At 36.9% G+C, this 12675-nt stretch overlaps 1 protein-coding gene across 3 annotated transcripts in view; it reads left to right on the top strand.

Annotated features, from left to right (window-relative positions):
• Nucleotides 1-12675, top strand: part of LOC126262339 (AP-1 complex subunit sigma-2) — a 71252-nt gene that overhangs the window by 29527 nt on the left and 29050 nt on the right. For all 3 annotated transcript variants that reach the window (XM_049958927.1, XM_049958911.1, XM_049958919.1), the window contains exon 4: nt 3377-3514. In XM_049958927.1, coding sequence (XP_049814884.1) covers nt 3377-3514 — 138 coding nt within the window. The remainder of the gene's footprint in view (nt 1-3376; nt 3515-12675) is intronic.

Raw genomic sequence — 12675 nt, forward strand, 5'->3', positions numbered from 1 at the left:
TTCCAAGCATTACAAAACTTTCAGTAGTGCAAAATATACATATAAGCAGTATCATGGCCAGAATATAACTAATTACAGTATTAATATACAATATTAATATACAATCATTTATAGATTACTCATTTTGTCTCTATGAATAATCATAATCGTCTCATGGCACATAAAGGCTTCGGACTCCTCCTTACATTGACAGTTGTCCAGGTGTAGGAGAATTCCTGTGCCGCACGAAGAACAATCGTTAGCTTGTGTGTCAATTGTCCTTCTGAGCTACAGCTAGAAAAATGTTTCCCTCATGATAGCAACATATGTTAGCTACTCACAGTTATGCTTTTGATGTCCTCCATAGTTCTGGTGCTACTTTGAATTAATGGTTGTGCCCGTTCTGCTGGATGACAGCACATATTACTAACTAAATCAGAGTTTTAGTTGATACTCTATCGACATAATGTGTTTGGTACTGATCTGAATGTCAGATATATGAAGGTTTGGGTGTCAGCTTGATTATGGGTATACTGTGTATAGGTATGCGAGACCCTCTTATTTAAAAATCTTGAACATGGTGCACCATGAAGGACTTCAGCTGACCACTGGGGTATTTAGAACCTGCCTTTGCACAGAGGCTAGTGAGTCACTGCTCAACATCAGGCAGGCAATGATGGGCACGTTGTGGTTGGTGAAGTCATCTACTTGGTTGTGGCATTACTTATGCCAGTCACTCCGACAGGATGAAATGACCCTGATCTACCTCTGAATTTGGCAGTCCCCTAACACATGGCATCCAATTCAGCAAGAGGATCCTCCCTCCACCCTCCTCCCTCCAGACTATGATACCTGTGCATGGAAATCGCTACAAACCACATTTTAACTGAACACACTATTGTGAGAAGTGGGCAGTAACAAATTTAGGTGAGGATCTATCCTGATGATAAGGTGAGTGTGGTAAAGCTTTTAAAGTTTTGTGAAATGTCTGGACTCCATCCCAAGCTTTTAGACTGGAAATTTTAATGTGTTGCAGAATGTCTGGGTCATTCATTCTATTCCAGTGATCAGCAAGCTCCAGCTATCTGCAGTACTATGTTAATTCTTTCCACTGCGTTTTCCCTTTTCCCTCTAAGTTATAGATCTGAAAACATGATTTTTGGTATGTGTTTGTGTTTGTTTTGGGTGGGGTGGGGTGGGGTGGGGTGGGGTGGGATGGGATGGGGGATTTAGGGCATTCAGGAATTTCCATTATTGTTACAGATAATTCATTTTAATGTTTTGCAACTGTGCCAGTGATTAATAACTTTCACACCTATCATCTTATGAGTTCTTTGGTGCTGTGTTTTTTACATCCTCCTGGAGATCTGAGGGTATTGTGCCTGTCTCATGTATCTTGCATATCAGGTGGTTCAGTTTTGTCATGGTTTGTTCTCCCACAGTTGTTAATAATTACGAGTGAACGTCGTCTATGCCAGGTGCCTTGCTTCAAAATAAATCTGTTAGCACTGTGTCAAATTTTCTCAGCAGTTTTGCAATCCCCTTCTCATCCTCATTCACTTTCTCTTTCAATATGAATGCTAAGGGATGTAGTATTAAACAAGTAACCTTAGCCTCTAGTTACATCAGTCCTCATGCAAGAATCGTGGAGAGGATCAGGGAATGCATTTGAAGTACAAGCACAGATTTAACGAGTAATGAAGCGTGAATGTAATGTTTGGAAAAGATTTGTTGAGGGCATAAAACAAATGTGCAGCATTAAGCTTGTATTTAAAATTTGTTGTCATTGTAGGACTTCAGGAGAGAACAATATAGAAAAGAAGTGAATGAAGCTACAATTTAAATGACATTGATTGGGAAGGTAAGGACGAATGGATACTATTTAGTGGAAGTTGCTGCAGAACATTAATTCACTGACTCATTCATTTGCCCATCTATGTTCTGTAAATCTAACATAAAGAAGAGTCTTCAGGGATGTCGAACAAGTAAAGCTATACATTAGTAGACAGAAGCAGTCACCGCAGACAACTTTTGTTTGTGTTCTTTGTTTTATGGTTAAAGCAGATGCAGTTTGTGCAAATGAAGTGACTTACTTAAGTTACTGAAAGAGGTGGCCGGAATGAAGTAGAATTTTATTTAAAAAGCTGAAACTAATGTTGGCGATTGATGTATTTAAAAACTGAAGCTGTTTTGGGGTCTGTTAGCACTTATATGTTGAGTGTTTTTCCAAGTTTCATTATAAAAATTTCATTTTCTAAAGACATTTTGGTAACTGAGCATCACTCACATGGTACTCTGGAGACCACCAAGAAGGCTAGTTGAAGGCACAAGCAATGCAGAGAGGGACACCACAGGCACCACATTTGTAAGACTTCCATACAGGATGTATTACAGTTAGTAGCAGCTACGTGGGATGTCAAGTTGAAAGGGGTGCCAGGATTTATACACAAAGCGTATGACAGTTAATGGCAAAAACTGACTGTGTGAAAGTGTACGAAGGAATGGGAAGGAAGGGAGGGAGTGCCAAATAATAGATCACTTGTTTGAAAAAATGTTCTTGAACCAGCCCTGCACCAGGAAGAAGAGAAACAACACATTCTTCTACAGCCTCTTTCAATCTTTTGTATGAACTAATGAGGAGTCCTGTCAGACTGCAGTAATGGTGTTAATGGTTACAGCCATTACAACACCCCTCCTCCTCACACTGCTAAAAGGAGGACTCTCTTTTAGCATGTAATGTATGTCAGACTCCTGCAGTTGATTGCTTTGCCATCATGTGATCCTATATTTGTATGGCCTTCTATCAATACTTCTTAAAGATGATGATAACTCTGACTCTTATTTTCTTTCTTTTTAAACATGTCATATTGTGACAACTTTCTGACAAGTCAGAACTGGTTATGGTAACATATGTGTTAGGCAAAGCTAGAAAAGGACAATAAAAGAATTTTTAGAACTTTTGCGTTTGCCCAAAAGACATTTAGCCACTTTCAGTAAGTTTATTGTTTGGCAAGCAACTTGTAAGGTCATACTACTCATAACTGAAACTTCACTTTTTATGAGAGCTGCTTACTTTCTAACTGTACAAATAATTACTTAGATCCCATGCACTGCAGAGAATGTATTTTTCTTGCTGGTTTTCAAGTGACTAATGTAGTATTTTTAAGTATATGTTTCTAAAATCTATTTCAAAAGAATACTAACCATAAACTTCTTAAATTAAATATAAAAACTGTAATCTATTTGTAGTATGTAAGAGAACAGTTATCAACTGTATCAGCATTTGATGCCATCAAATTTGTGTGCCACGTAACAGCGTATTTTTGCTCCTTAATGCATCAGACACATTTCATCAGTATCTATTCACATTAAATTAAAAATGCATTTATTATTTCAGGTTTGTGAACTGGATATCATATTCAACTTCGAGAAGGCATACTTCATTCTTGATGAGTTATTATTGGGTGGTGAAATTCAGGAAACGAGTAAAAAGAATGTACTGAAAGCAATTGCTGCCCAGGATCTGCTGCAAGAGGTTAGTTATGGGTCCACTCATGTTGAACTTTAAGTTGTTTGTATGGAAGTATCATCTTTGATTGTTGATCTGTCATTATCCATTGATTCTCAACATATCTGGAAGTTCGTTTTAGTGATGGACTGCTAGTTGTTTGGGTGTAGTGGACTTGTTCATTACAGTTTTGAAGAGCAGTTGTTATACATTTTCTGCCTAATGTATGCAGATAATGATAAAAAAATGTGCCTGATATGCATGCAATAAAACATTAGGTGTCACATGGTTTGCTTTGTGAGGTGCGTATGTTGTAAAGACCTTGATTACTTCCATTTATTGCATGATATATACAATGCATGATCTCTTAAGAGAAATTAATGATTAACTTACAATATTCGCACTATTTACAATACCTTACACTCCAGTATTTTGTCATTCTGCATTAAAATTGCAGATGAGAGCCATGAGTCGACAGTTATGTTGAATTTTTATATTTAAATGGTGCAGGTTGTGATTTATTTTTTATAGGAATCATTTGATGAATATTAGGAAACACTCTGTAGTTCTTGAGCACTCTTGCTTTTTTTTAAATATATAATGTGTTCCTGTATACTACTTTTGTGATCAGTCTTCAGAGAGCCTTACTGTGGAGTAAGGTGCATCTGAAATTACGATCTTCTGACACTTGGACAAAACAGTATCCACAATTCTCAAAGCATTCTTATAATTTCAAAGAAGACTGATGAAAATGTTTGTCTTGCCAGTTATTGCATAATGTGCATAATGTTTTCCTGATAATTACCTGTTGATATTGTTTTGTGGTCAGCTAGTAACATTTATTGGGAAGTTGGTGGGAGTGCACTGATAGGCTGTACCTTTATTGTTTCGTCCATTGGACAGATTGACAAGTGTGAGTTGTAGTTATTTCCCCATCCTTACGGTTTCTGAACAACAGCTATATATGTGTTCATTTCTTGAACAGGTAACACAATCAGTACTTGATTTCTTTTTAGTTGTTATAAGCAAACAGTACAAGGATAGGTCATTAACTTATGTCAGTGTGTGTGGCTTAATAAGGGAAACTTTAATGACATTTTGTTGGTTACATTCTAGTAGGCATTTTGTGGTTGCTCTTCACTGTAATTGTGTTACACATGTTTTGTCAATTTTGTTTTTTATCTTCTCTTTTTGTATTCAGTTTCTTTCATACAATGCCCTCAGTAAGAATCTCATGCCATGAATTGCCGTCCAGTAGTAATAGTAGTTGTTACTTATATTTACTTTATCATTAGGTAATTACACAGGTAAAAGCTTGGTATTCTCAGCTTTAGATTGTGTTTGTCTTGCTTGAATGTCTTGCACACTTGTAAATTTACTTGATGCTGAAGTCTGATGATGTATCTGGGCAATTTGTACAACATAAGCTCATGAAATTTGGAAGAAAAACAGAATGGGGTCATAAAAGTATTCTAGTCATGTGGACAAGGTAGGTGATACAAATGTTCTGACATTTGGTACCATGTTAAACTTTGTTACAATTTGCTTTGTGTTAGATCCTCTGCAAACAATTTTTTTTTCTAATGTGAGCAATACTAGAATATATAATGGGAGAAAAAACCACCCAGAATCATTCCCATTCTGCTTTTCTTTATTGTCTTTAATGATTATGAGAATCCTTGCACATGTCTTTTGTAAAAGCTTGAGAATTTAAACTAAAGGTGCTAATGTTCCTGTTAATATATTTAATATAATTAAAATATTTATTGAAGAAGTTTGTACTGGTGTCTTCAGTATGTGCTCAGTATTTACCATCTTAACAGTAAAGTTATTTGAATCTCTTATCAGTAGCTAAGTTTCCTAGTGCCATATGAAACTTCATAGATATTATCTTGTTGTCAAGTTCCATTCTGTGAAGAACAGTTATGGGTTTAAAAATAGAATATAATATAGTTAAGTGGCAGCTTGCTTTTTTTCCCCTGAGAATATTTAAAAATCTCATCTGCAGGTATAATAGGTATTGGTGGTATTACTTTAGCATACTGACTTTTGGAAGGTTATGTTATTAGTTCTTTCGTATGATGTTTTGTTGTTCTTAATTTTGGGCAGTGGAAATGAATTATGTATTTTATTCACATTTTCGTGTTTGAAGAATGTAATTTCCTGTGATAGCATTTTTAATTTGGTTATGTATACTTTGATCTCTCCTTGGAGATACACAGGGTTATGACAAACTTGTCACCCAAAATCAGAAAACTTCCTCCTACTAAAATTTGTAGGCAGAAAACATAAAATTCATAGATAAAACTTCTTTCCATAGAGCTTGTGTTATCAACTAAAGATTGGCTAATAGATCCTTTTAATCCACCTTTCGTCCCCAAACTAGTAATTTCTCATGGCCTGGTCTGCTGGTGAGATCTCTACATTTCCCCTGGTGGGTTTTTCTGATTTTAGTTTTTTCATAAGCATAAAAAAATGTTGTTGTGAAGTGTAAAACACTCAATAATAGCTGTTACTTTTTTCCCCACTCTAAGTTCTATTTTGGGTAACTAGTTTTAATTAACTCTGTAAATGTGTCATTGTGAATAGTTTATTGCCATGTTGGCTTCTTACAAGGTGCTGATTATATAATTTGTTTATTTGAAAATATGAACTGTTGCGACATTTGGGGGTGTGAATTGTAGGAAGCATGTCATACATAGACTGTAATCAGAAGATACATTGATGACCATTTGAGAACATTAAATAAATTTACTTGTAAGTGGAATTGTCTGTGTTCACTATTTTTCTGTACCCTTTTTTTCAGTTACTTTATTCATGAGCATAAGACTGTCTATCCACTATAACAGCATGGCATTTTAATATGCATGCTACTAATGATTAATATCAACATTTTTAAGCAGCAAAAACCTGTAACATTTGTAATATCACTTCAGGATCTCTTTGTATTGAGTTGCACATGACAGGCTTTAAATTGTTGACTAAATTGTGTAACTCTACTAAATTGTTTTGTTGTGTGATAAGCTTATAAAGATTACCTTCTGTTCACTGTAGTAGCATGATGAATGTAAGTGAAATGCATGGTAATGCATGTAAAATAAATCATTGGTTTGAAAAGTGGAGAGCATTTAAGAAACAGAATTTCAGTTTGTATAGTTTGTGATAATTTTACAATAATTTCAGCTTCTGGTGAGTACACTCCATTTTTCCCCTCATTTATGTGTCTTTAAAATATAATTTGCTTATTACATAGCTCCTTAAAATGGCATGGTATTGTTCTACTGTCTACATTGCCAGACAACCATTATTGCATGTTTGGACAGTTCGTACTTGCAAATCAGTTACACCATCATTCATTTGGTAGTGGAATATTACGAATAGCATTATTGACATGTATGTGATTGGTACTAATGCTGCCTCAACACTGTAATGTATCAAGTAAATCACTGCTTCAGAGCTGTGGAAACTTGAAATTTGTAGTGTGTTGATTTTTAGTAATTTTTGTGAGTAGTGGGCTTCTGATTTTGCTTGTTTGTAAGTCAGAGACAAATCAGTCACACTAGAAAAGTTGTACTATTTAATGGAATAAGTACTTTATTATGAATCAGAGAAGTTGTAAACAGTATTGTCAGTTTATGTATACATCTATATACAAGGGAAAACTCTACTCGATATGTGGCGGAGTACCCAATAGCTTCTAGTAAATGAAAAAAGGGAAAGATACAATTTACAGTGAGTTAGCTGTTGATGTTTTGAAGTGACCAACACATTGATGGCCACATGTTAGTCATAGTTTAAAGATTTTTGAGGGAAAGAAATTGATACAGAAGGATGAACCATGAGAAACAATAACAAAATAGGTAGAAATGAACTAACACAAGGGAAGATGCTACCAGGAAACTCTGAAATACGTGTGTGTGTGTGTGTGTGTGTGTGGGCGGACGGGTGTGTGGGGGGGGGGGTTACGCATGCGCGTGTAACAATGTATTCCTAAATTGCATGGGTGTGGACACACATGCGTGTGTAACAATGGATTCCTAAATTGCATAACGTCCTGTGGCTACTCATTCCAGCACAGATTTGATGCATTTGAAAATATTGAATAAGTGTGGGAGAAATGAGAAATTATGAAAAAGAAAGTTGCTACTCACCATGCTTGCACGCCCACACACAATAGAAGCACCCAAATAAATTTTTTTCTCATTTCTTTCATATGTTATGCAACTGATAAGAATGAAACCAATAGAAAACAAATTAGTAACTGGCAGGAATATGTTTGCTGGATCACTTTGGTAAAATGGTCCATAATGGTAAAAAAGAACATTCACTTTTTTACAATGATAGCTAAAAAGATCTACATCATTGAGAAAAGATATAATCTTTTTATGTGCTACTTTAGCTCTGCCATACTTCATCTTAGCTTCCAGCCAAATTGTACAATTTTGCACTGTGTCTGAACACAGTGTTCTCATTACTGAAGTGTGAAGAAATGCACTACAATGTAGCATACTTCATGAACCATTTTAAATTTTCAGTAAAGCTATGAATTATGGCTGAAGGACTTTGCTGAAGTTTTTTTTTGTAAAAGTCATCTTCAGACATCACTATGATAAATAATCCTTTATTAACTACTGGTTTCAATCATCCAGTCATCTTCAAATGTCATACTATTATTTATGATGCTCCTTGTGGCAAGTCTTACTGGGGTAAGTGAAATTAAAACAATCCTCTTTTAGTGATGTCAATAATAAAACGCATTATATAATAAAAACAAAAGAATGGAGCCTGATTATTAAAAATGTTCAAAGATTAATAAACTATATCAGTGCATGGTACTATTGCTGGCACTGACACAGGATGGTTTTTATTTTACTTGATACCACAGTAATAATGTTGTTGCACAGTGTGTTGTAAATAATTTTATGGTGCATGAAAATGATTGTAACATCTACATATAAATGACTACTCTGCAATACATACCCAAGTGTGTGGCAGAGGGTTCATTGAACCACTTTCACATATTTCTGTACTGTTCCACTTTGTAACAGTGCATGGGAAGTATGAAAGCTTAAATCTTTCTGTGCGAGTTCTGGTTTCTCTTATTTTATAAGTTATTTCTCCCTATGTAGGTGGGTGTAAAAAAACATATTTTTGCATTTGGAGGAGAACTGATAGCAAGTAAATATATATTTATCAATAGTTCATGACAGTTGTCATGACACAGTACTACTTTGTTATGGCACTGTGGTGGGTCTGAAATTATGTGAGGAATATTTTTGTACCATCATTTGAAGTTCACTTTGCCACGGAGTCAAACAATGAAGTGACTATGTTAGATTACTAACCTACACCAATTTTCCATCTCTCCCCCTCCCTCTCCCCCTCCCCCTCCTAATTGTGTGGAGAGAGTAATTTCACCTCATGAATGGCTGATAGTGACTTTATGATCCTTGGTCACAGGGAAAAGTTGCAAATATTTGGAAATTTCAACAGCAATGCCTGAACAAGCATTGAGTGAAACAATACGTGATACATGCGAAACTATATAACTGTTCTGAAGCTAGAGTTCATGAAGACAAGTACAATATCTCAGTTACATAATATATCAACTGTGACATATTATAGATTCTATTTCATATGTTTTTGGACTTGTTTTGAACTTCATATATTCTAGTAAATTATAGGAATGGCTAATGGGGTAACTTGTATTTTGTTACTGAGTGTATGCAAATTTTCGCTTCCCTGCCTGAAGTCCACCAGCAGCTTTTGCACCAGAATATAAAACTCCATTCTGCACTCAAGATGTAGGGGTTAACACTCTGTCTTAAAAGCTTAACTTTTAATATTGTGGTAATGAAGTGTACGGTTTATCTTTAATTCACTTTTTTTGTGAACCACAGACTCCATAATATAAAGACACAAAGGAACTTACGACATGTAACTGCTAGTGGGTGTTATATATCAGTGGGGATGTTGAAAACTTGTGCCGGACTGGGATTCAAACTTGAGTGTCCTGCTCACTAGCCAGATACTTTGACCACTAACCCATCCAGCCACAGTGGTCATTGAAACTGTACGGATTACTCTAGCAAGCCTCCCATCAGACGCAAATTCTCAGCTTACACCACACACTACTGACATAGTGCGCCTGTCCATCGTCCTCATTACTTATGACATTTCGCCGGGATGGTTCCTTTGAAAGGGCACGGCCGATTTCTTTCCCCATCCTTCCCCAACCCGAGCTTGCGCTCCGTCTCTAATGACCTCGTTGTCGACGGGACGTTAAACACTAACCACCACCACTTATGACATTTCGCCAGTTGTAGGAGTTTGAGTGTGGTGTGCATCTGCATTGAAGGGATTATTGGCCAGTCTCACTGTAATTATATGTATGGTGTCTGTTCCTTCGAGCATGTCCAAAAGATCAAAAATCATTTTGACCCTGTAGCTATTATGAATCAACACACGAAGGAATTAATGCCATTTAGCTGCTCATGGGCATCGGTATACATAAGTGAGGAAGTCAAAATTGTGCTGGACCTGGTTTTGAGCCCATCTCTCCTGCTTATTAGGCAGATGCTCTGACCACTAAGTCATCCGGATGCAGTGGTTATTGCAGTTGCATGGACGGCCCTAGCACACCTCCCGTCAGACCCAATTTCTCAACTTATCCATATACTACTGACATAGTGATCCTACCCATTATCATCATTACTTCCGGCATTTCACCAATTCCTAGCATTTGAGCATAATGTTCATTTGCACTGATGAGATCATTTGCTCAGCCTTGCCTTAATTATGTGTGCGATGTCTATTCTTTTGGACATGTCTGAAAGAACAGACACCACTTATATAATGTAAGTATGAGTTTCTTTATGACCTAAGATACAGCTGCATGCTGTTTCTTTATCAGTTTAACACAATATTCTTCTGTGTAATATATACTTTTATTTTATTTGCACTGACACAAGAGATGATGACATGGAGCAGCATTGAATGAAAATACGCTAACAATCCCATATTCAAGTCAACATAATGAGAGAGGTTTCCAAGTTAAAAGCTCATGGCAGACAGACTAATAATTTTGGTTTAGTCTGCAACAATTTTTTTAGAAATACTATTTCTGTGTTTGCTGTAGGGTAAACTGCTCTGGTTGTGTCTATTAAGGAATTAAAAGTAGCTGCCTTCTTATTTAAATCATTGTAATGCTTGCTCTTAACTTTCCATGAATATATGTGACTCTTCTGAACAAACAGATGACTTGATAAGTTTTGCGTACCAGATTTGTGTCAATCTCCTGTTCGCAGTCTCTGATTTATAAGCACAGATGTGATTTTCATCCATGGATTTAGCAATTTCTCTCAGTCCTACAACCCCAACTTACAGATTTGCAAACGTCTCGTGCACATGCAAATGTTGTATCCACATGCTACAATCTGTCTGCCAGATTATATGTGGACTGGTCAGTAGTACAATCACATGGGATAAGAACTTAGTCACCCCCAGGAGACATCACTCTGATACTTTAACACACTGCCTCTAGCCTTGGTAGTGGCCTCAGTTCATTGGGAAAGAGAAACCACAAGTTTCTTCAGCTGTGCCATACCCAGCTCAAGCGACTGTTTGATGACAGATCCCATAGAGGTACCAAATTGAGGGGGTGTTGATTGCTATGTTTCACCTGTTGTTCTGAGAGATTAAGATCGAGTGGCTGAATAGGGAGTTGAGTTGAGGTGTGATGGAGTGCCTCGGTGTTTGTCAAAAAAGGAATGTATGTGTGTGGCACTGTGAACATGGCTGTTATTGTCTTGGAAGCTGTGAGTGTGAACAACATGCTTAGGAAGGCGTAGAAAAAAGTGTAACATGTGAAATACACATCCTAGCTCATATTCACCACAATCTGAATGAGTGAAACCCCAAAACGTCTCCAGAAATAACTTTGGCCTGAATCCTTAACATAGTGCATGTTAAAAGTGTCACTGGCCCTCAGTGTGCTCGTCACCTTACACCATTTGAAATGAGAAAAATCATGACTCATTAGACCACACTACGTGCCTCTAGTCACCTATTGCCCAGTTTCTGTATTGTTTCGGCCATGGAAGACATGCAAGTGCTGCTGTGATCAGTGGCCTTTTGTGAGGTTCCTGCCTCCAAATACTTAATGCATGCAGTTCCCCTTGCAGCGTTTTCTCAGAAACTGGTGGAGATGGTTGTGCATTTACTGTCCGCAGCAGTTCCTTTTGGATTCACACTCTATTGTCACTGATAAGACATGACACTCTCCTCCAGTTCCGATCAGTTAGGATCTTTTAATGGTCACTGTTCGTGTGTTACGTTACATGACTGTGAGTGGTACACTATTCCTTGCAGACACGTTGGACAGTCCACATTGTTACACCAACAAACTGTGCAACTTCATTTGTGGTCTGGTCATGGGCATGTCCAAAGACGATAGTTCATGACTTGACATCAATGGAGGACCAGTTCTGCACCATCTGCAGCGTTCCAAAGCAACTAGTGTGTTCTTTTAAGGTAGTCACTAATATGTGTAGTGAGGTGTATTATTTGGAATTGTGATAGACAGTGTACTGTGTTCTATTTCTTGTTGATGCTCCTGTTCACTTCTTGGTGCCTCCACCTTACAGCGAGTGGTTATTCTTATGATTACATTGTTTACATTACACTCACAATTTCCTGTTTTATTTTAACTGCTCGTGACTGGTTTGAAAAGAATTCTGAATGATTTACGAAATAATTTCATGAATGTATACGTAGTTTCTGTGTCTTAGATATTGTTGGATGACTCATTTTTGCCCCATATTCTCAAACCTTCTTTATGAGCACTTAACCAACTAGAAAAGTCTGTCGTTTGGTTGCTGCTTGCAGAGGTCAAAAGTAGCCTTACACAATGTTTGTAGATTTGTCTTGAATTTGGTTCTACAATGTAAATGAATTTTCATACACTCTGCTCACTTAAGTGCTGATAATTACCAGTGTGATATCTACAGTTTTGGCAATCGTTAAGTTTTAAACTACTTGTCTGCCCAACAGTTTCGGGTGTGACCCTTAGCTCTTTTTCAAAATGGCTTCTCCCTCCTCCACTCCTCCCCTCTTTTTGCAGTATGAAACACCCTTTCATGCTATTTTTGTACCCCTCCAATGTGTAGTAGTTACCTGAAATCTCTTCA

Source organism: Schistocerca nitens, chromosome 1, assembly GCF_023898315.1.
Source record: "Schistocerca nitens isolate TAMUIC-IGC-003100 chromosome 1, iqSchNite1.1, whole genome shotgun sequence".
NCBI lineage: Eukaryota > Metazoa > Arthropoda > Insecta > Orthoptera > Acrididae > Schistocerca > Schistocerca nitens.